Raw genomic sequence first — 24,121 nt, forward strand, 5'->3', positions numbered from 1 at the left:
GCGGTCCTCGGGGGCTGCTAAATATTTGCCTCTCCACCCCAGCAGCTGGGCAGGCGGGCGTCCCCCGCTGCTGAGCACTTGGGGTGATTCTGTTAACGCCGCCTTGAAAAGAGGAGGCTCGTTGCACAAACTGGTCAGGAGGGAGATGCCGGCAACAACAAAAAGCGGTCAGCGTTAATTAGGAGGCAGCGCTCGTGCCTCGAGGGCTTTTGCTTTCTCCACTTCCAGGAGCTGACTTCTCCCCGGAGAATCCTGTTATCTCAATAACTATTGCTAATAACGGTGGCTCTGTCTGCTTGCCACAGTAGTGTCCAGCTGTCTAACGGCCATGAGTCTTTAGAGACATCTATGTTATTTCTTAGTCAAAACTGTAGCGTTAGCCTGGGGTATTAGCTCAGCCCTGAATAATTCTGCATGGTCTTATTGATTACTCAGATGGTTACGGTTTGCAGGGTAGGACTGTTTGCAGGAAGGACTCTTAACTAGTCAACTAATTTAAGAAGTTGCTGAGTACGTAGTCCAAGAGCAGCATGCATTTATTTGTATTTCTTTATGCTGATGGGCTATAAAATGTGGTTTTCCCAAAGCACTCCAAAGGGCAAGGAGCAGAGACCCCAAGCTGTCCTTACGTACTCATCCAGGCAGCCCACAGCTATGCAGAACAGATTAATGCCTGTCCTCCGTGGCTTTAAAATATTCGGCAGATTGCATGTTTTGACAGAAAATTGGGGTTTTGAGAAGGTAAAATGTGCCGTGTTTTCTTTGGGAAGTTTTGTCTTTGGCAGATCCTGCAGCTGAGGTCCTGAGTGCGCTCTTAGGAGCAGGAAACCTTCTGCAGGGAGGTTCCACCTCCCTTCCCACAAGGTCTCAGTACAAATGTCCGTTTGGGGATGATCCATCAGGATTGAGCACACCCTCCCCCCTAAGGCGAGCTGCGTATCATCTAGCTCTCCGGCTCGCTCGTCACCCTGTGGGCTTGCGTCAGGCTTTCCCAAGCCTTGCCCAAGGCACGTCTCTTAAGAGGAACCCTGCAGAGGGCTGCCCCCGGCGCCGGCGGATGCTCCGTGTTTGTGCGAGGACAAGGTGTAACGCGTGGGTGTGCGTGCACGTGCTTGCCTTTCTGTGCTACACAAGCGGGTTTGCATGCAACCCTGGACATGGCTAGAGCGTGTGTGTCCACGCGTGCGTGTGTTGGCATATGCTCATGTGTACAGATAAACATTTATTCGCATAAACGGGTCTGTGAATGTGTGTGCAGACAGGTAGTTGTACAAAGGTGTTTCTCCATCAAGCAGCCACCAGTGACACCCACAGACAGCGTGTGCGAAGTTCATTGATCCCTTTTATTCTCTCTCTCTCTAAATTTTCCAGGCATGTAAAGGTTAACTCTGTTCTCTTTGCTGTCAGGAAAAAAAAAAAAACCCACAACCCCAAACAACTCTTCCTATTTATATCGCGGAATTAATCAGAAAGGCTAGCACTTCTACATCTACGTGATTAAAAATTAGGAGACCAGATTCTGTAGTGGTACCTTATGATGATAACCAATGCTGGGAGCGCAGGGGATGAATAATGGATCACGGCTCTGTGCTCCTGGCTTCTTGCTTTGCCTTCTTTCTTCCTCTCTTTTCATCTTTCGTTCTCCTCTTCCTTCCTCGTTTTCCAGGCTGGAGATTGAATGGGGAAGTGATGCATCGCCCTTCATTTTGCAGAAGTTAGAGATGTTGAGAGACATTGCTGATTTCTATTCATCAAACCCTCTCCGCCCCAACCAGATCCCCTGGTTAGTGAGCCTGAAGACGATCAATAATTCATGGCTACATGAATAACCGGGGGATGATAACCACTTATTTGGGAAGCTGTAATCAGGACCCATTCTCTCGCCCTCTCTTCCTTTTCTCTCTCCTCTGGAGCCTCTTATCTCTCTATCACCTCCCCCTGTCTTGCTGCTAATCCAATAGACTGAAGCAGGAGCAAAGCAAGAGGTTAGAAAACAAGGTTTTCTGGCACAGGGAAAACAGGCAGCGCCATGCTTTTCTGCGTGGGGTTGTCCCTCATCCCGCAATGTCCCCTGGGCTTCACGGGGCGGCTAAAGGACAGCCGGGGCTGCTTTGAGGGGGGTTATGTTAAACTGGTGGCTGCAAAACAGCACTTCAGCCAGTGGGACCAGCCATTTGCAGGACACCGGTCAGGAATATTCAGCGTCGCCCTGTACAAGTCCCTTCGGTTAATTCTGAGACGCCCTTCAGGGGAAGGGTTGTGAGCTGGGTTTTTTCCATGCTTCACAGGATGAATTTCCAATATTTCACAAGCTGACGTCAAATTCAATTAATGGCCTCAATGGGGAAAAAAGTGTTGAAAAACATGTATTTCTTTTCTGAAAACAGTATAAATGCATCCAGTGAAATGAATGTGTTTTTTAAAAAGTGAAAAAAAAAATACTTCCTTAGTACTTAAATAGCAACAGAATGAAGCAAAAGTTTCATGTTTTCATATTTCAGGGGCTGCCACATTTAGAGTAACCCAAAACACTGGTTTTCACATTTTTCACTTTCTTGTAACCTGAAAAATGTACATTTTGAATCAGTGTAGAAAAGCCTTTTTTTTCCCCCAGTTTTTGGGTTCCACCCACTGAGCTGAAAAATCCCATTACTCACAGCATTTGGCAGATGCGTGTGTGACCAGCGTTGTGTGTAACCAGCACATCTGCCTTGCCTACAAATCCTCTGCTGATGCGGGCAGCCACCTTTGAATTGTCGGAGAACATAATCCCTTTCCAGCTTGTGAATTCAGCCCCGTGCTGGAGAAGCTAGCAACGGGTTTTTAAGTATTTCTCGGCCAGCTAAAACGCCCAGGAAGCTCAGAAGCAGAGATGTGTTTGGGCTTTTCAAAGCAGTCTTTGCCCGGCTTAGACGTTCGCTTTGCAGGGCTCAGCCCGGTGCCAGCCAGCTCCGAGAGGGGGGAGCGGCACAGACGTGCGACAAAAGCAGCTCCACTTGGGTGAAAACAGGCAGGTTTCCCCCACCAGCATCCCCTCCGCAGGGATGTTGGATGGCAGGAGGCATTTGCCAACCGTTTGGCCTTCTCCGAGCTGTGTATGAAGCCATGATTTCCTTCAACGCCCTTTGCTAGGATGAGCTCTTGTGCTTGGGCAGAAGGTGCTGCAGCGTCCGCCTCCTTGCTTGTCCAAGCCCAAATGCGCTCTCCTGTCCTAGAGCATCCCAAGGTGCTACCCACAAGCACTGGTGTTCCTGACCCCCCCAGACTGGTCCCTGTGTCCCTCCCTCCCATCCTGACCACCCTGTTCATCCACGTGCTCCGTAGGGTACGCGAGCCCCCAGGCTGGACGGACGGCTGTAGAGACCAAAGGCTTCTGTTCATCTCCAGAGCGGGTCTCGGCTAGAGTAGACCCAATTAGTGTAGCTGAGATGAAAGGTCCTCTCTGCAGGATGAAAGGGTGGCCCTGATCTCCAAACTGAATTTCCCATCTCTCGCTGTGCTGGTGGTGTTCAGAGATGCCAGGCCTCAAGGGCTGATCCCCTTCGTCTCCAGCTTCCCTGTTTCCATCCCGCCTGGTCTCCGGCATGAAACGCTTCCCAGGGCGAGAAACAGAGGTGCCCGGGGGCGGTGCGATACCGAGCAAAGCCACGGCCTGTAATGAGGACGCAGGCTCGCGCAGGCTGTCAGGCTGAGGCGGTTTCAAAGGAAGGTTAAGATCTTAAATGTCTCCTTGACACCCCCGGCAAAATCTGCTCTCACAGAGGGAGATGCTTAAAAGACTCACTGTGGCGAGAGGGCGTCTCCGACTGAGTGAGAGGAGCTTGGCAGCCTTCTGTACAGCGAGACGGTGGCCCAGGCGATGAGCGAAAGCAACAGGGAAATCAAAGCGGGGCAGGGGAGCGAGCAGCGGATCCTCCATCCCTCCGTGACGGAGGGCTGCCGAGGGAGCCCTGTTCAGAGGCGATCATCTAGCAACTGTGCTCCTGATGCCCCCGATAAGCTGTTCCCCCTGAGCGCAAAAGATACCGGTCCAAATCCAGCCCCCCGCTCTCCGCTTCCAGATCCCTCATGTCCCTGTTGCTCTGATAACTCTGCCCCTTTCTTCCCCCGCAGGTACCCATCCCGGGACCAAATAGCCCAGCCGCTCCCCAAGATCCCCCAATTGCTCTTTTGCATTTCAAGCTGCCGAACTTCTAAAAGCCTTCAGCAGTTCACACGTTGCCTGCCAGAACCCCAAGGGGGCCGCGCGGCGCAGCCCCGCGCCAGGGAGCCCAGCGCGCTCTCCGCCATTAGGGCTGGCGCGTGCGTGCGGCGAGCGGGTTTGCTCTCGGCTCTGCAGCAGGCTGTTAGGGAGGAGAGGCACGCTCCCCCCAAGGCCTTGGCACGGATCCTGCCCCCTGGTCTGCCAGAAGTGGAGCGCCGAGGCCTTTTGCGCCACGGGTTGCTCTTTGTACGCTGGCGGCTTCCCCAGCCTTTGTCACGTGCAATCTTTCCTCTGTCGGCCCAAGCCGGTGCTTTTCCTCCGGCTCCTGTCTGGAGCAAGAGCTGTTCCTCTGCAGCTCATGCTTGCCTGCCTTCCAATTTGCAATCAGAGGACCAGGGGTCAGACCGAAGCCCCATCAAACCCCTTGTCCTGTGTCCAGCAGTGGCTAGTTACAGTTGCCTAGGGAGGAATAGAAGAACAGGGCCAGCAAGCAATGATATTTCTTCCAAATGCTCTCCAGCCTCCCACAGTCTGCAGCTCAGGGACATCCGGGGCCAGAAGTGTTTCTGTGTAGTTAGTAGCCCTCCGTGGATTTGTCTGCCACAAGCCTGATCCTTCGCATTACTGCAAATCTCAGGCAGCAGCCTGTGCTGTGTCCCCTCTAAAATACCAGCCGGTTTCTGCCGCTGCTCTGTTCAAATCTGGGGCACAGCTTTTATGCGAGCAGCGAAAGGAAAGCCAGTTGTAACATATTGAAATAGGGTTGCATCCAGCCACAGCCTCTTTAAAACCATCTGCCCAGGGAGGTGTGGAGATCACAGTCCTGTCTGCTCTTGCCGTTTGCTTTATATGGGCCTTTTTAATGACTGCTGACAGCCCAGACCCCGCATGTAGCAATGGGCAGCTTGGTTTAATGCTAGCAAATGACATGCCCTTCTTTGTGCTGTTTCCTTGCAGTTCCTCCAGATGATCCAGTCATTATGGGGGGACCGATCATTAGCCTGCGAGCGGGAGACCCCCTCAACTTGACCTGCCATGCGGACAACGCCAAACCAGCAGCCTCCATCATCTGGATGCGGAAAGGAGAAGTCATCAATGGAGCCACCTACTCCAAGGTGAGGCAGGATAGGGCTGGGGACGCACACTGAGCTCTTCCACGCCGTTCAGAAAGGTATCCCAGGCTTGGTACTGCTCTTCACACCACCCCGGTACATCTAGGCGGTTCCTTCAACTCTGCAGAGCTGAGACTCACACCCCACATCACTCTACGCAACCTCCCTGACAGAGGGGCTGGGAGGAAAACATGACTGGGAAAATGTAAGAAACCCTGAGCTGTCACTGAGATGGGCTCCGCTCTGAATTTGGCTCTCTTTTTGTACTCTCTTAGCGCTGATAATTTGCCTCGTGTGCCCTTTCTCCTCTCAAAATCACACCTGGGCATTGTTCTAGTGTTGCTTAGAGGAGCACACAGCCAGCACTGACCTGGCCTTGGCTGTAGCAGAACTTCTGCAACAAAAGGTTTTTGCAGTGACGTATGTCCCTGCCTCTTAACTGCAATTTTCCATGAAAAATTGTCATAGTTGTTGGCATTTTTTAATTTAAATGGAAAGCCTTTATTGGGTCATAAAGGAAAACATCAAAGAGCTATCAGCAGTGTACTTAGAATGGGTACCAACATGTTCCCCTGTTTATAGAAGCCTGATGTCTGGTAAGTACTAAAGATTCAGTAACACTTGACATTTTTAATGATAATTTCTAAAGAACAAAATTCAAGACACAAAATGAATCCATTTCCAGCCAATTTTAATGCAAGCAGCTTCAAAGTCTGGAGTCACAGGCATTACTTCTCACAAGCTCTTGACATCTTTTATTAAACATTTCACCCTGTGCTACTACTGTGAAGCCTCCATCCAGTCTTGCCCCAGCAATATCCCAGTTTGCTTGGAAAAACAAAACGGAGCTAAAACAGTTTCCTCTATTCTTCCCTGTTACTCCGCAAAGCACACTGATATCCCAGAAGACAGCTTAAACCAACTTGCTGTGCCAAGCCTTACTGCTGCTTCCTTGTAGCTGATGGGTATGAACAGAGGGGAAAATGGCCCCATCTCCCCATGTGCAATGCGAGAGGCAGCGCTAATTAAAGCCAGAGAGAACTGACCTCTCCCTCTGCCAATTCAAGTGAAAGTAATTAAAATCCAGGCCATTAACATGCAATTGTTTAACTTACTCCGTTCATTCCAAGCCTTCCTCTCCACTGCAGGCCTGGCCCTGGGGAGCTGACGGTAAAGCTCTCTCTCTTTCAGACGCACAGGTAGTGGGTAGCAGAGAAGGAAGAATACCCTCCCCCCCTTTTATTTTTCTTTAGAAAAAGACTTCCAAAGAATCTTCCACAGCTGAGGTTTCGGGCTGCGTGGGAACTACAGATCCATCTCAAATGGGATGCAGAGACTTCCTTTGCTTCCTAAGCAGCTGTCAGGGATGGTCTGGGAGGGAAGCCCTGTTCTGTGCGTGGGGGAAGCATCTTCCCTCTCCCTGGGGGCAGAAACAGAGGGTGTTGATTGATCTGGAGGTGTGTAACCAGCTCTCCCGATTCTATCAAAAATCCCTCGTTTATTATCCCCCTTCCCCAAAGTCCCAGCTGCTGGAATCAGGTTGTCTGTGAATCCCGGTCTTCCGTAAAACACCAAAAGTAAGTTTTTAGATGAGGTTGTACAAGAGTTATAATCATGAGCCCAAAAGATCCTAAGAGCTCCTAACTCAAAGCCAGTAAAAAGAACCACTGCTGATTATTTCTATTATAAAATAGTCTTGCACAGCTGGGGTTGGCAGCAGTGATGCAGAACCTCAGCTTCTCCTGCCTTACTGGAAATTTCCATGAGGCTCTTCCACAAATGCTTCCCTGCCATGAGCTGGGAAAAGCAACACTCCAGGGCTAGGTGTGTGCAGAGGGGGTCAGCCAGCACCCGCTGCCACCGGAACTTGGCACCTCGAACATCACATTCCCCCCACATATTCACAGGAAACCCTGACTTGACCATATAAAACATTTTTGTAACTGTCTTAACCTTGTCACCTTAAAAAAAAAAGAAAAAAAACACCCTTCAGAAAAACTACTGGCCAATTGTAGCCATTTTTGGAATGGGAGGTTTTGATTTTGGGGGTCTGAGAAACCTTTCCCTTTTGAACTTTCCATTAAGACCGTTCCTCAATTTTCTCTTTCAGTTTTTCAGAAGAATCTAAAACCCAGCCCAGATTTATTTGATCCAGATATTCCAGTCAGCCAAGTAAAAATGCTGTTCAGGTTACTGATTGCCTGAAGACATTTGTACTGAGTGATAATTTCTTTGTTTCTCTGAATTTGAAATTCATCAACTGATTAATATATAATTCCACTGTAATCACAGCCAGGCAGTACAGATTAGCCACATCTGACTAATAAACCCCCATCCCCTCACCTGATATCCATTGAAGTGCGCAGGGAATTGGGGCAGGGGTCCCTAAGGCCACAGGGATATTATAGGATCCTGCAGGGTTTGGAGGCTAACCTGGAGCTTGGGAGAGCCATGGGGCAAGGTCCTGTGCAGCCAGGACCCACAGTGCTCGGCTTGGGGTTCAAGACGTCCTCAGGGGAGCCTTGGAGGTGCCAGATGAGGTTCCTCAAGGAAATTAAGGGCGATTGGTGCACTTAGGGCCCTGATGATCAAGGACTGATAGGTCTTGGTCCTGCTCCTCCCCAGCTTCTGGGCTGATTGCGGTGACTTATCAGAGAGGAAACCTGGCAGGGTCCAAAATACAATCTAATAGTTACTGGATAAGTGTGTCCGTGGGCATTTGCCGTTGTTAGCAGTGGCCAGGACTAGCTGAGCTTCTGGCATTTCTGGTCCCTGGAGGGTGTTGATAAACTGGAAAAGGGTCAGGGGAAAGCCCAGGGAATGATTAAAGGATTGGAAACTGTGCCACATCTTGAGAGCCTCTGAGGGCTTGATGGGTTCCGTTTATCAAAGACAAGGCAACAGGGTGACATGGTCACAGTCTGTGTGAACTTATGTGGGGATTAGGAGTTTGATAAGGAAGGGCTCTCTGAGCTAGCAGATAAAGGCACAACAAGCCCTCATGGCTGAAAGTCAACGTCAGATAAGTCCAGGGAAGAAATGAGGCACCAAGGCTGAGCAGGGACGGTGGTTAACCAGTGCTGTATCAGGCCCACGGTTTTGGATCTCCGGCACCCTCAGGTCCCCGTCACAGTGAACACCAGTAGAAGGCAAGCCAGAGTGGTTATCATTTACCATGGGCTGGTCTGGACAACTGCAGAGCAGCCAGGGGCCCATGGCTCACCCCGATGCGGATATGGGAGACAGGCAAGGAGAGGGAGGCTGTTAGCTGGCAGAGGAGCAGAGCCCTTTTCACTTGGCGTGGGGGAGGCAAACAGGGTATTGGGTGCATTGCGCAGCCACCCACAGCGAGGATGGTATGAGGGCGTCCCTGGAGGCACCATGAAGTCTCTGGGGTTGCACCTGCCCCTGCTGGGAGAGGCTCTGCCCCAAAGGGCCCTCTCCAGCTGCCATGAAAACCAGTGGAAAATTTTTGCCTTGACTCCTGGGAGCGCTGGCTGGCTCCAGGAGCCACCTGTGTCTGCTGGCTCCAGTGTCAACCCCAGCGTGGCCTGGGCCCCAGGCACCAGCACACTGTAACCAGAAAGGCAGCAGCTGGCTTTAGCAAGGCCGCGTCCCGCACGGGGCAATGCTGGGAGGCTCAACCCCTTCCTCGCACACTAGCGACCACGGTGCTCCTCTCACCGTTCCCCCCGTATTTGCCCACATTAGCATGTGCTCCTTGGCAGAGCTGCCATCCCCTTGTCTTCGGGGATTTGTGCAGGATCAGTCCCGCACCACTGGCAGCTGGTGTCACCACTGCGCAAAGTGGCTGTGAACTGCAGCTGGATCGGCCCAGGCAGCTTTTTCACACTTGCTTTATGCAGGTGTAGAAGGTGACACCGGGTTCAAGAAGCCGATGGCCATGTCTCTTCCCCTGGCTCCCCCTTTCCTAGGGTGGTGGGTGACATGTATCTCACTGGAGCTGTGATTCTCAGGTCTAGGCACAGCAGGGTTGGAAGGAAGCAGATGGGAGTTAAGTACCCAATTCCCAGGAAAGCGCAGTGAAATTTGTCTGTGTTATTCCCCTAAGGCTTCTTGGCAGATTCCAGCCAGAGAATTGTTATTGCAGAGACTGCTGTTTGGCTGACAAACCCATAAAAACAAGGCCTAGCTTGTGTGCAGAGCCTAGCACGACTCTCAGCCAGGAGGAAAGGGGCTGCGCCTCTCTCCTGCGGGAAGTTGCCTTGTTTCATCTCCATCTCTCCCCCCGCAGACGCTTCTCCGCGACGGCAAGAGGGAGAGTATCATGAGCACGCTTTTCGTCGCCCCTTCTGACATTGAGAACGGGGAGAGCATCGTCTGCCGGGCCACCAACAAAGCCATTCCCAGCGGGAAGGAGACTTCGGTCACCATCGATATCCAGCGTGAGTACACAGCTGGCTGAGCTAGCTCTGGGTCCTTTTGCAGCATTTCTGGACACAGCCCATAGCAGAAATAAGGCTTATTAAGATTTCTGGTACAAAAACGGGTGTTTCTAGTCTTACAAGCTGTTCAGTGGTTAGCTTTTTGTTCTCCATCTGGATAGCGTGTTAGACACCAAGTGCTCTGTGGGAGTTGTCCCTCCTGTGAAATACAGCTAGTGCAGATCACCATCTGATGGGGACGGGTGCGTGCTGAGAGTAATACCGCTTACCTTTTACTGTAAATCCATGAAGCAAAATCTTCCTCCTCAAGCGTTCAGCTGGCTGAGATGTTTCACAAGTGTTCCCTCCGCCTCCGCAATAGCTGTTGCTTTCAGGCTCATCCTGACCTCTCTCCAGCCGGGCTTCATTTGCACACGCAATTCCTGCAGCTGTATTTACCAACAATTTGCAAATGCAGGGTGTTCAATATTAGCATGCCAGCTGCTTTCCAGAGTCCAATTAAAACTGGCTGAACAAACTCAAGCACAGCAGAAAATTCACCATTTAAGACTTGCAGCTTTTGCTGCCGGAAGATTAACAGGCTCTTGGGTCGCTCTATAGCATGTCCTGACAGAACCGGCCAGATAAAATGAGATAATAGCATGGGTTATTTCACAGCCGGCAAACAGTTACAATAGCTAGAGACGCACACACATTCCTACAAACAACACAAAGCCTGAGACATCATTACACTGTGCTGTACAGTACGGGGCAGGAAACGTGAGCTGAATCCCTGAGCCTGGTGGAATCTGCTTTCAAAAGAGAAAGACCCAATAAAGAACACCAGTTTCCACTCCGAGCCATTAAATACTCCATGCTGTGAAAGTAATAATAATAATATCTTATCTAGCTATTAAAAGTGTGTTGTTCTTAATGGGGTCTAATGAGGATATCAATTTCCCAGTGCTGGATGGCTGATGGAGGGATAGAATAATACCAAGATGGATTAACCAGCCTGTACTGGGGTGGATTTGATCCCGGATGCAAGAGCCTGCTCGAGATGCTGCCCAGTCCATTAGCTTCACACAGTCTCTACCATGTCGGGAAGTAGCTACGTTCGCTTTGCGTAGAGCTAAAGGTGCTTTTCTTTAGCAGCAGAGTCTGGGCCAGGCATTTGTCCCGGAGAGCAGCCCTCAGGCAGGGCTGGCTGCAAAGGCAAGGTAGGCTGCGAGCGCCCTGCACCGCCCTGGTGATGAAATGAGGCCTCCCGTGAGCCTTCGTCCAAGAGCCAGCAGAGTGGTAGCACCTTGGGAAAAAAGAAGTGGTTTCTTCAAGAATAAGGAAGCAGCCCAGCAATCCTTACGGTTGTTTCACCGGTGAGCGTTCCCCAGCTCGGCACAGCCCGCTGCGTTTGGCCTGGAGGGTGCGCGTCTCCGGATCCGCCGTTCGCGCCGTTGCAAATGCTGCCCAGCTGCACAGTAGCTGCTGTTCCGGTTTGAAAGCGATGCCTTGCAAAATAATCACAGGGAAGCAAAAATAATCCCTCCCGGGAACCGGCAGCCCAGTAAATCGCTCTCCTGCTTTCATTTTCTTTTGCACTGAAAACAGCATCGAAAAGGCTCACATTCAGCAAGGAAACACCAGGGTGGGGTTTATTTCCTACACAGGGTGTGTGCGCGTGCGTGTGCTCATGGTGCGAGAGAATATCCTATTTCAGCTGATGGGAAGTTTAAGTTTGACTCCCAACAATCTCATGCAGGCACCGGATCTGCCTGCCAAGCTTAGCCTGACCTGCAGTGAAATAGCTGAGTCATAAACACCCTCCCCTTCCAAAAAAAGGGGGAAAAAGAAAGAAAAAAGAAACCAGGAAAAAAAACCCAGAGCAGAGTCTGTAATGGAAACACTGAGCGACTCCAGCTGGAACATCTGTTCAGTGTGATTTCCGTTCCACCAGCCACATCAAAGTCAGCCTCCTGTGAGTTATGCACTGAACATCGCAAGTGGGATTAAAATCATGTTTAATAGTTTGATATGCCATAAACTATTTTTACTGCTAGAGCCCAGTGGCTGTATGGAAATTCACATCCGGCGTGCCGGGATGGGGAGGAGCAGGGTTATTGCTTATCCAAAGCCATTTGCTCCAAGCCTCTGCACACACACGTGTAGTTGCTCATTTTTACACCTTTTTCATGACAGGGAAGGATTTGGCTGCACCTAGTCTTTTTTTCAGGAGGTGAGAGTACGAGACAGAAAGTGGAGGGTCTGTGGGCTGGGGCGATGAGCAACCTGATGGCCACGTTGCTGTGTTGGAGCCCCTCATGCTGTCTCTATCCTAGTAGCATGGGAGTGTTTTCATTCCCTTTTGCCGTTCCTCCTGGGAAGTGGTACAGAGGGTTTTAGGCATCTTAGTCTGCTTTAAGCTCCAAATTCCTGCTTATTTCAGCCTTTGCCCACAGACTGCTTTTGGATCGAGAGACTAGAGATTTTAAAGAGGTTGTCTGTGTGTCCAAAGGGGAGAGCGAGGAATTATTGTGGATTTTACCAAGTCCTGGCACGTCATTTGGGCTGCCGGACTCAGAGAGGGCAGGATGGAGAAGCGTCTTGAAGCATCTCACAGAGCAGCACAAGAGCCAGCGCGGAGCCTGCAGCCCATGGATGTCCCCACTGCACCACGGTCTTGCAGCGGGGCCGGCGCTGCTGGTGGTGCCTCCCCAGCCCTTGTTTCCCAGGGACTGAAGCGAAAACAGTCCGAGCGGACGGTTTGACTGGGGTGCGTGTGCCTGACTAACTGCAGGAGGGGTCAGGAGTGGTGCTGGTCCCCCCCCCGCCAGCGTGCTCGGATGCACCGTACCTGTGCGTGCGAGCATTTGCATGCACGCTCCCCTCCCAGCTGCCTGTGGGCTGGGTCTATCTGATTCCATCATTCAAGTTAATTACAAGAAGCCAGGCAGGAATTATAATTGTAACCGAGTGGAATTACATTCTGATGAGTTACAATTTGTGTCTTTTTTTTTTTTTCCTAAAATACCCCAAAACACCACTCGCACACACAAAACCCACGCAATTCCAGGCACCAGCCGGCTCGTGGGGAAGCTCAGGAGCGTTACCACCGTATTAGAAAGCACGAGCCCACTTGCGAGAGGAGAGATCAAAGACTTCAATTCGTTTCCTTTGCTCTTCTTCTTTTTAATCTGCATTTTTTATTTTGAGTGCAGGAGGGAGCCGGGCTCATTTTAATACAAAGAGGCTCCTCTGTAAATCGTAGGCACAGCGACTAACCCATCAAACAATGGGGAAGCTACTAAAGAGAAGCGTGATTCATACTTAACAAAGGAAGGTGATTAGCTGTTGTTGTATAACAATGGGGAAGTGTCAGGATGCCTGCAAATGAATTAGGAGCGCGCGATATATCTCTGGGCTGTTATGTTAGTGAAGCTCATTTATATTCCCAACTGCGCCCATCTTTATTGTCATTTGAATTGCACATTTTAAAATGAGATTAGGGTAAATTGAAAATACCTATAATTTCCCGTCATAATTTCCCATCAAAAAGGCAGGTGGCTTAGCTCGCGACAAAGCGGGGCTCTGGCTGGGTAAATATCACCGGGCCTAATGAGGTGGGACCACGACGGAGGAGGAGGCGCTGCGGCACGCGGAGTGCTGCGCTGGCCCTCCGCTTTTCCGTCGTGCCGCCGACGCCGGCTGCCTGCGCCGCAGCACCCGGCCCCATCACAGCTCCGTGCCCAGGTCACAGCTGAGGCCCCCTCAGAGCCTCCCCCTTCTTTCCCAGCCACTGGCCTTCCTGCAGGGATGATCCCAACCCGTCCCACGCCAGGCAGGCCGGAATAACGCAGGGTTGCTTTGGATACAGACCTGCAAAACAACCGAGGGCTCTCAACATCTCTGCCCACAGACAGGCTTTCTCCCTTCCTCTCCTCGCCCTCAGCTTCCTGGGTGCTAGCCCTTCCCGTGCCTTCGCCCGTAGCATTGCTCCAGCAGCTTTTTCCTCCGCAGCTCCTAATACACCCAAGAGCTGGCAAAGGGCTGACTCCACGCTTCAGGTGAAACTGGTTGCTGTTCCCTGTGCAAAGTGGTACCCTGAGCGCTGGCAGGAGGGATTTGAGAACCTGCCTCACCCACGGAGGGTGAGGACGGAGAAGAGCGGTGGCAGTGGGGTTGTTCCCGCATCCGTATGCCCAGGAAGAGCCTGTATCTTCAAGCAAAGTTTTCCAGAGAACCAACTATCTAGCAGGACCTTCTCTTTCTACAGTGAAGGAGGCCGGTGGCCTGGGCTCCGAGGGAGGAGCCAGCAGGAAAGCTTGGTTCCCGTTAAGCTCAACACCACCATTCCCTGGGCTTGCAATAGAGCCATAACTAAACTGCGTCCGAGCAGTACATACTGCAGTCTCCAGCCCCGTGACGCTGACACCTTTCACCAGCACGGTGCTCCAGGATGTTCACCCACACGAAACGTGAAGGGAAATGGGTGTAAATCAGCTTAGCTTCCCTCAGGTCACCAGGGCTGTCCCCCTCTCTCCACCGCAGCTCTGGCCCAAGCCACCTTCTTTATTTTCCTTTTTTTTTCCCCCAGTGGTTCAGACCCGGCTTAGTTTGTCTTGCAGATAAAATCCCCAGTGTTCTCATTAATTTTCCATAAGGCTTGCCAATGTCTTCAAGCCTCCTTGCCGAGCACACGGCGCAATGCAGCCCCACTCGCGAATAACCGACGGCCGTTTGGACGGCAAGCTGGGGAGCCCCAAGCAGCTAGGCACTGGCGCAGACGCTGAAGAGGAGGGTGGCCCTGTTGCCCTCTGGCACACAGGATATGCTCCACCACGTCTGTTCCCCATGGTCCGACCAGCAGAAGTGTTGCTGAGACAGTTAGGAAGAGGAGAGAGGCAGCAAGTAGAGGTGAACACGTAGTGCATCCTGTTTGAGGATATGTTTTTGCGCATGCCGTATCAGACTTCAGGGCACGACTGGACTGAGGAGCTTGCCTCACCCCCGCTCCGTGGCCCCAGTGCGGTTTGCAACAGGACAGCTTGTTCTTCGGGCATCATCTCAACCTTCTGGAAAACCTCTTGACACAGCCATTTCGGTCTGCTTTTTGTTTGGCTGCTTTTCCTTTTTAACTAACCACTCTGGGCATTGCTGGGCAGAGTGCGATCGTGGGTCTCTGCAGCGCTGTGCTGTCTAACAATGACCTGTGACGGCGCCTCGGGGAAGAGAGAAGAGCTCCAAAATACTGCATGAAGTTTTTTCTTCTCTCAAATGAGGTCTCATCCTTAAAACCTGAAGCTGGAAGTCTAACACCCTCTCTGAGGTATCATTTAAAAATTAAAACAGCTCTGGATATTCTTATTATCCACCTAAACGTCCCAGCCTTTTCTCTTCTTGTTTGCTTGCTTTCATCAGTTCTCTTCGAAATTTTGTTTGCCGCTAAAGCATTTAGATGCTTATCATGTAAAAGGAGGAAAGGAACGGAGCGCCAGTTGGAGGAACCGAAAGGCCTGTGACACCAATAAGGACTTGCCAGAGATGATTAGGCTGATGAAAGAGCAGAAATGTCACTTTCAAGTCAACAGATATACAAAAGATCATCATTGCACAGTGAGATATTAAATGGGAACTTTTCAAAGCAGGCAAGTTTATTTCCTTAAATGGGAATCAGAGCCTGCATTAATGTTTTTGAAGTGAAATGCTATGTCGAAGGGTGTGCTTGGTGTGGCAGCCTGGTAGATTGGTGTGGGGAGGTGCTTGGATGCGAGCACCCTTGTTTGGAAGGAGGGTTTGGAGCCTGTAGAAGTAAAGGAGATAAAAAAAGTGTACACCGCTGTCCTGGCAGGGGTCTACCCCGAAGGACTTCTGTACTGCAGGCCTCTGCCACATCTGAGCCTCTTCTACTCCCAGATATCAGCTCTGTGTGTGGGTCTGGTTTGTAGCAGTAGATGGACAGAGAGGCAGGGACAGCATCTTTCATCTAGGCTTGGGTCCAGAAGGATTCCCCTATATGAGGTATACGTATGCGTGTTGGAGAAACCCTCATCTCACTGTGCATCCTGGGAAAGAACCCCTTGCTGGTGGCTCTTGGGCACAGAGGGGAGATGGGAGGGAAGTGGCTGAAGATATTTTTGGCTGAGTGCTGCCTGCTTTGAGGAACATGTGACCATAGAGCTAGAAAGGGAAAAAGAAAACCAGCCTGGTAGATAACATTTTCCTGAGGCGGAAACGCAATAGGCCTGCCCAGCCAGGCTGGGGCTGCGCCTACTCATGAAACGAAGCGGTAACCAAGGTGTCACGTCACTTGGGCTGTGGATATTTGTAGTCCTTCCTCCTAGCGCTGGCTCCCCTCTCTGTTTATCCAAGACAAGAGCTGTCCGAGAGCGTATCTGTACAGCTGCATGCACAATGTGACCCTGTACCCTGTTTCACAAAGCCCTGCGCATTATATCCCAGCACAAAGGAGTCTCAGCAGGGGTTGCCTTGTTTTCTCACGACCAAGTTTTGCTTTCCAGGTCCAGAAAACCTGGGGAGCCTGGCAGTCAGTGGGCAATGGGATTTTGGACTGTGATCTTCACATCACTCACGGGCTTGTCACTGTCTCTTTGCAGACCCACCACTGGTGAACTTGTCCGTGGAGCCGCAGCCGGTCCTAGAGGATAACACTGTCAAGTTCCACTGCTCCGCCAAGGCGAACCCTGCCGTGACCCAGTACAGGTAAGCTGGCCGCCCCGCTCGCCATCGCTGCACCTTAGCTCCAGCCCTCCACTGGAGAGTCCTTCATATCCCCCACTCCAAACAGAGTTACTTCTTCTGGGTGACACAAGAGTGGTCAATGGCTCTGAATGCAATTTCTGGCAGCTATTCCACTTGCTCCCGTGTTTATTGCCACCTGGCATTTATTCGAGCTCACCCCCATCGCCGCTGCTGTCCTCCCCAGGCTGTGCTTAGATGTAGCTCATCTGGCCGGTGGATGTGACCACTGGAGCCAGACGCAGCCTCTGACCCCCGCAGAGCTGCTCTGGCATAGTTCTCCTGCTGCTGAGGAAGCCAGCGCTGCCTGGCTCCACGATACCGTTCTTGCCTTGATGATGTTGTTATACATTAAGAGGCTCCGATTGCCGCCGCATTAGGCCGTCTGGTACGCTTTGCTGCATGCAGCAAGTCCTCGGTCAGAGATTCACTGGTGCTTTAGAGAGGATTAGAGGCCTGGCACGGAGTTGGCGGAGCCATCTGTTTGGGGACATAACTAGCAAAATGCGCCGAATGAAAACTCTATTATGGGAAAATTCTTTTTTTTTTTTCTGCATAATCTTTTATGTTCTGAACAATAGAGCTCCATTAACCTCTCCATGTAACCCTTAAGCACCTGCCCCAGGCCTCTCTAACCTCAACAGTCTGGAACAAGCCTCATCCGTGACTATTTTTGAGCTGGGGGAGCTTGCAAGACACGAAACTTGAAGTCAAACCTGCCATCTCCCTCTGCCATAACCCCCAACCCTCCCTTCCTAATGCATCTGTGTATCAAGCCATTTCTCACCACGGTGGTACCCAGGCCCCTTTTCCTTCCTCTCCAGCTCTGTATTAAGACAAAGGATGTAGCCAGGGTCTTCTTTTGGTGCCCCTCCACTGGCCACGGTGAGCTCGGAGCAGGGCATGAGTGATTGAAGGGCTCGATTTGGCACTGATGAGGCCATCGCAGGGGGGAATTGCAGGAGGAAACTGTCTTGCTTGAAACTGCAATAACTATGGGCAGAAGGTAACACATGGGGCTCCCAGCTTGCTCCCCTGTGCCAAGTGGGTCCCGAGCCTCCCTTGATCGGGAATCACCAAGGGCAGGGAATAATGAGCAGGATCACAGCCTGGGTCGCGTCCTGCAGCAGTGAGACGCGTTACTCATTGTGTTGCATTCAAAGACGCCGTCTCGTTTGCTGCAGAGGGTGCGCAGACAGCTCTGCACAGAGTCGCTGCCATGGGCCCCTCAATACTCATGGGGTCCGGTGGGAACTGCTAGCATTAAGAAACACCCCATCTCTCAAAGGTTTCTCAGGCTAGGCAAACAAAAAGATACGGAAAGAGGCGCGGGTTTGCATCACACCTCAAGATAAGAGAGCATCTTACTTGGCTCCTGGCTCCAGCTCGGTACCCACTCTTGGTCAGGACAGCCCTTGTCTGAGCCAGCATGGAGACGTTTCACAGCAATCACATATACTCATGTCCCACCACTGTAATCAGCCGTTCATCGCTCCTGACTTGAAGTTCCTCGCATGCACACACACGCATGCAATCAGTTATGTTTTTGCAACAGCACCAGTTTATAATAACGGAGGAGGCACCTCCAGGGACAGGTTACCATGACCCACCTCCTGTTAGACTTGTACAGCTTAATTAGTGCAGTCGAGTTTGCTGGTAGGAATGATTCCTTCCGGCTGGATATCTGCTATCAGCACAGCAAAGCAATAATTGCATTCCTAGTTACACAGAAGAGTTATTAATTTGAGAAGTCAATTAATGTCAAAGATACAAATAGTCCTGTTTCCATATTTACAGTTAGGAAGAAAAAAGAAGCGCGTGACAACCTGGGGAAGTATCTGGGTGAACTTCCCCTGTGCATGTTACACCTCGATTGCTTCTTGTACAGTCCGAGGCAAAACAACTGCGTTTGGCCGAGGAACAAGACTGTGGCAAGAGCGGGACAACCTCTGCTGCAAAGACAGCTCGTCTGGCCCGATCCTCAGCTCGGCCTTAGCGGGAGGGGGCTTTTACTTGCGTCTCCGCAGCCCAAAGCAGCTCTGCCCTGGGCTAAGCCCCAGCTAGCCCCGGTGCGTGTTAGAGCAGCCTTGAAAGGCTTTGGTCTGTTCTTTCCTCTTGGTACCAGGTCCCAGCTGTTTCCACCCTCTGGGTATGCGGCTCTCCCCGGCCAAAGCAACGCAGGGTTGCTTTTCTCCACCAAACAGCACGCAGACCCGCCGTGCTCTTCTCCCACCTTTGGTGTCGTCCCATCAGTGCAGGGTTTTTGCTGTCCCCTGTAGCTACAAGTGCCGTCTGCAGCCGTCTTCTTTCCTCCTTTCCCATCTCAAGGCCATGTGTCTTTGCACCCTTCCTGGTTGCTTGAGCATTGGTCTCCCTTGCACCACAGAGCTCTCCACTTTCCTGCAAAGTGCTTTATGTTTCGTTTCATGATGGACTTTTTCATATCAAAATTAATTATGCAGTTTTTCAGGTTATATTTTCTTATAAAAAGGTTTTTAAAAAAAGAGGCATGAAAAATTCAAGCACTTTAGTTTTGCATTTCTTAAATTCCCTTAACATGTTAACATCACACAAGGCTTTTCCCTACCACTGTGACAAGTAAACAGGATTCCGAGTGCACTGCAGGGCTTCCTTCCCTTTAATGGCTTTGACTGATTTGGGGGACTTTCAGTTCCCTTCCAAAAGATCCCAAAGCTCTTCACCAGCTATGAAAAGGAGACAGACATCTCCATGTGTCCTCTGGAGCAGGACATCACAGCTGAAAAGAGAGGACAGGATTTAAGGCTTTAGTATGGAAATTGAAGAATCCTACTTGGAGCTGAAGCAGCCAAAGAAAAAAGAGATTTACTCCTGCAGAATATGGCCCGGATGTTGGCAGTGCAAGACCCATGATTAGCAGCGAGACCCTCAGACCTTTTGTAGTGTTTATCCACTAGTTGCCGGCATTTCCAGAAGTATGAAAATGCATGCCTGTCCTAAAGGGGCACTGTAAATGCCAAGCATCTGCCCTAAATAAAGCCAGGACTCTTTGAATCATGAGGGGTGGCCCAAATAACTTGCCCAACCACCAGCAGCCCCTATAACACTGTGGCAGCCTTGTCCCTCCAGCTGAAGCCCACTGTTGGGCGCGAAAGTCTCCACGGGCACTGTGTTGCACACAGCCCAAGGCGAGAGCATCGTGTGGGCGCAGGGATGAAGGAGGCAGCGGCTCTGAGGGCACCTCGGGAAGAAGAGAGACAGAGAGAGGACATCTTGCTGGAATCAACAGACTGTACTGTGTAGGTCAGGCGCTGGGAGCTGTGACAGGGGAAAACATGAGCCAAGCCGCCTTTTGCACCTCACGTCTACCTAGGAAGGAAAACAGATTAAGGAGTGGAACATGTAAAGCCCCAGGATTGAGACGTGGGTCTCAGAGGTGTGAAAAGGCAGGAGAGCATGAGCGTGGTGTGAGTAATGGGATGCCCAGGGTCACTCGGTGTGCGCCGTTCACGTCTCCCCAGGGAGAGGGACTCTGCTTGAGGCTAGGGATTCAAGCAGGAGCCCGTGACTGGTGAAAATGAACCTATTCTGCCTTAAAAAAACAAGCAATAGATAATAAACTGGCAACAGAAAGGAAGTGTGATATTTCCTCTCCCTGGGGAGAGATCCACTCTGATACATTTTCTATGGCTTCCCTCATCCTCAGATAGAAATATCAGATCTTCGTCTTCAGCCGACGTTTATTTTTAATACCTCCCAATATGTTTGTCAGTAAACAGCTCTGAACACAAAGGAAGATGTCTAAACAGTATAAATCCCCTTTTCTGGGCATAAATCCACAGCCAGCTCTGCAGTGCCCTCTCTGTTATGAATAAGCAAGCAAGCTGTCACCTTTCTTGAATTTGCACCGGGCTCTGACACTGCAACGCTGTCACACAACACTTGCGTGCCCCCCATGAGCGTCCCATGGCCACCACCGCGTCCCATGTGCCTAGAGCCACCGGCCAAAGGGTCACCGGGCTCTGCCGAAAGGGTGGCAGCGGGTTGCAGCGGTGGCATCGCCAGCGCAGCGCGCCGTCTCCTTTCCTTCCGCCCGGCACCAGCCAGACAGGGGCTCTTGGCGGCGGCTTTGCACCACGTGGTTTTCCAGCTGGGAGAAGCAAGCTCACGCGAGCACGTTGCCCGAAGGCTCCGCGAGGGCATGGAGACCCTTGGCCGAGAGGCGCCCACGACCCGCGTTGCACGTTAGCAATAAACGCACCGGCAGCCTGTGGTGCTGCTGCCTGCGCTTGGAAGCGCAGGCCCTCACAGAAGGGCCTGCAAGAAAAAAAACAATTCAACAAAATTTCCCAGGAGACCCAATCTCCCCCACCCCCGCCAAAACCCCACATTTCAGTCAATGTAAGAACACAGTTTTGATAAAATCAAGACAGCTGCTTTTTCCTTAAGAGGTTTTGTTCATGTTCTCTCTTATATAATACATCACATACATTTTTTTAATATAACGAAAACCTGTTTAGAAATGAAAACTCGGAGTGTTCTGTTCCCAGCGTCAGAATGGAAAGTTACAGCCGTAGCAGAATGTTCTGTTCTGAGGGGGTTTTTAAATGACATTTTGTCAGAATTGACAGGCTCCCGTGAAATGTTTCCATTTGGCCTCAGTGGCATTTTCTAATGGGAGGAAAAGCCAGAACCCTCGGTCATAAATTTGCTTCCATCTCAGTCTCTTAGTGCCTTTCTCTTCTGTCAGGGCCGGGCAGGTGGTCCTTTTCTGGAGACGTGGTTTCTTCACTTGTTTTCTTATTTGAGGACCCCCAGCAGCTGGAGAAACTGCTTAAGCTAAAATCCCAGCCTGCCTCCCTCTCCGGCGGCAGCGATTCCCTTACAAGAAGCATCTTGTCCACAGGTGTTTCAGGTGCTTTCACCCGCAGCCTTGCTCACCTTGGGATGGGCGGCATCACCAAAGCGAACGGGGCGTTGAGCAGAGGGCTGGCGAGGGATCACGGTGTCGCGCTCACGAGGTTGAGCATCAGGCTCGGGGGGGGGGGGGGCGGTTGGCGTAGGGGTGAATTAACCCCGACAGCAGGGTTTTCTGTTGTTTGCACATTTTCCCTCTCACCTGGGCCGGGGAAGCCCTTACGCTGACCTCACTCCGGCTGCAGCGTCAGCTGGATCTTCTGCCCGGTCCTAGGCTGCTACGGAGAGTTGCACATACTGTTAAACAGCTGCCGTATTCAGTCCAGAGCCAGATGCCTTGGAGCAGCTGATGAGGGATAGCTGTCCCTCTGTCTGTACGTGCCCGTCTGTCCGTCAGCCCCAGGCCTTGTTTCAGGAGTGCCATGCACCCCAGAAACGCAGCCGATGCGGGAGGTTGGCTAGAAACGTCCCCCGCCGTGATTACAAAGATAACGTTACCTGCAAAGGTCTCTGCTAGCCTTGAGGAGGAGAGCACTGTATCAGTGCACCAGAGTGAGATATTTATTATTGCCCTGGCTGTACCAGCTCCCCATCTCTCCGCAAAAATAATCATTACCATAGAAGCCCAAAAGGCTGAGGGACTCTGCCTCTTGCAATATTAAACTTTCCCATTTTCTTCTGCCACTTTAAAGATTCTCTTTCTCACTGCGAGTGATAAATAATAACAGCAAAAAAACACCCCACAGACACACAACAGACATCAAAAGCCAAGAGAAGATTGGCAAATAGAGAGATCTGAAGTGAGCAAAGAGGAGGCCTGGTTGCGAGTCAGTTCACGTAGCCCTGACTTCTGTTGCTTTCCATTAATTTTACCCACCATCACAGGTGGCAGAACAACGGCGACAGCTAATTACTCTCTCGCGCTTTCCCTTTCTTGCCCGTTTGCTTGCAGCAAAAGAAAGTCAGTAAATTCCCATATTCCTCCCCCCTCCATCCCAGAATCGTCCGCCAAGAGGCCGCGGCGCGTGGGAAGCGCGTTACTAGAGGAAGAGCAGTCTGTGCAATTTGCCCGCACATATGCTCGCTGCCTGGGCTGGCTGGAGGAGCCGCCCGCCCTCGCTGCTCCGTGCCGCTGCGCCTCGCTCTCGGAGCCTGGCACAGCGGCTCCGTGGTGCTCTGCCCGCAGACGCGCCGGCGGAGGCAGGCGGCAGCTCCAAGCGACGCCAGCCGCAGCGGGGGAGAGGAAGGGGCGGCTTTCCCCCGCCACCGTCAGCGCCCCGTAGCAGCAGGGTGCCGCCAGGGAGCCCCTTCTGCTGTGCTGTGCGGCATCACAGGAGGCTTCATGTGTCCAAGCAAAGCTCAAGCCACGTCGCTGCACGCTGGTGGGCTCTCAGACCACCGGTGCTTTTCCTGAAGTCCGAGCAAGCTCCACCTGGGCTGAGGCCAAAGGTGGCGGGTACCCAAACCGGTGCAGATCCTCTTGCATCGGCCAGCTCGGTGAACCGCAGCCACTGCATTTCAGGGCTCCAGGCACGTCTCCTCCCCGGGTCGCAGGCTGCGTGCTCGGGCCGTGCCGCAGCTCAGAGCCGGCCCGCGGCAACCCTGTGTCCTCAGCGCCGCTGTCTTTGCCCGGGCGCTGTGCGTGCGCGGCTCGGCTTGCGGCAGGCGGGTGGGAAGGGAGGCTTGTTTGTTTGTTTGTCGGCTCAGTGGGCTCCCTTCTGCAGTCAGGGCCTTTTTGTTTGGAAAACACCGTTTTATCTTTGAACCAGCAGCATGCTGCTGCTCATCAAATATTAATCCAAACTCAACTGCTTCTTAAGAGGTTTGCTTTAAAGGCAGTGGGGCTCGAATGCACCTGATGGGAGACGGTGTCCTAACCTCCCTCTGCCTCTCTGCAGGAGAAGACAGAAAGACGTGACCTTTTCACAGTTTGACCCTATTTTGGGGTCTTGCTAGGGCTGATTTTTGCCTTGAGTTGAAGTCAGCGGCTGCCGGGAACAGAGGGTGTGTGGTGCAGCCAGAGACCAGGCCCGGAGGGCCTGTGATGCAGGAAATGTCCCTTTTCCGGCGTGCAGGGCTGCTTCACAGAGTTCGGTGTATTGCCGTGTCCTGCTGCCTCTGGCTGGAGGTGGGAGCGCTCAGCAAGTTGTCTTCCTAGAAAGCGATATTTAATGTTTATCGCGTATCTTACCTAAGCACCAGTCTGTGAGCATTTTGGCTGCTGGTCTTGGTGGAGAAAAGTGTCGTGTTTGTTGGGGTTCAGGTAGATAGAGAAAAATGGCACCTGATATCTATGAACTCTGAGGAAAGAGAGAGAAAACAAAAATACACATAAGCTGTTCTTTGACCCACCTGTCTTATCCTGTATCGTCTCAAAGGCATTCCTTCCGTGGGGAAGTATTCCCACATTTTATTTTAACAAACCCAGAGGAGAAGCTCAAACTCCATAGAGCATTGCAGCTCTTTCTGGTTCGGGTCTTATTTGTGCACTTCTGGGACCTGCTAGGAAAGAATATCTCACCAGAGTTGTTCACGAGGCACTTCAGGCCACCACGGAGAAGCCAAGTTCTCCAAGATCGAGGGCCCCACATCCTGCTGGGAACAGCACTGCCGTGTCTTGGAAGTTTACTCAGACACGTGAACCAGCTTGGCTTGGCATTGCGTTCACTAAACAGCAAAGAGCCCGTTCATAAGAGCGGGTGCCAGGTTTCTGGACGTGCACAACTTCTCTATTCGCAGAGTGAGAGGCCAAGGGAAGGCATATTTGAAGC

At 51.6% G+C, this 24,121-nt stretch overlaps 1 protein-coding gene and 1 long non-coding RNA gene across 4 annotated transcripts in view; one reads left to right on the forward strand and one right to left on the reverse strand.

The window, feature by feature from the left end:
- Positions 1–24,121, forward strand: part of KIRREL3 (kirre like nephrin family adhesion molecule 3) — a 368,368-nt gene that overhangs the window by 297,543 nt on the left and 46,704 nt on the right. For all 3 annotated transcript variants that reach the window (XM_067310235.1, XM_067310237.1, XM_067310236.1), the window contains exons 5-7: positions 5,162–5,319; positions 9,572–9,722; positions 16,313–16,418. In XM_067310235.1, coding sequence (XP_067166336.1) covers positions 5,162–5,319; positions 9,572–9,722; positions 16,313–16,418 — 415 coding nt within the window. The remainder of the gene's footprint in view (positions 1–5,161; positions 5,320–9,571; positions 9,723–16,312; positions 16,419–24,121) is intronic.
- Positions 5,991–10,075, reverse strand: LOC136994047 (uncharacterized). Its single transcript, XR_010886273.1, has 2 exons — positions 9,992–10,075; positions 5,991–6,736 (listed from the first exon to the last, which is right to left on the reverse strand). It is a non-coding gene; the product is annotated as an uncharacterized lncRNA (long non-coding RNA).

This window comes from Apteryx mantelli, chromosome 23, assembly GCF_036417845.1.
Source record: "Apteryx mantelli isolate bAptMan1 chromosome 23, bAptMan1.hap1, whole genome shotgun sequence".
Classification (NCBI taxonomy): domain Eukaryota; kingdom Metazoa; phylum Chordata; class Aves; order Apterygiformes; family Apterygidae; genus Apteryx; species Apteryx mantelli.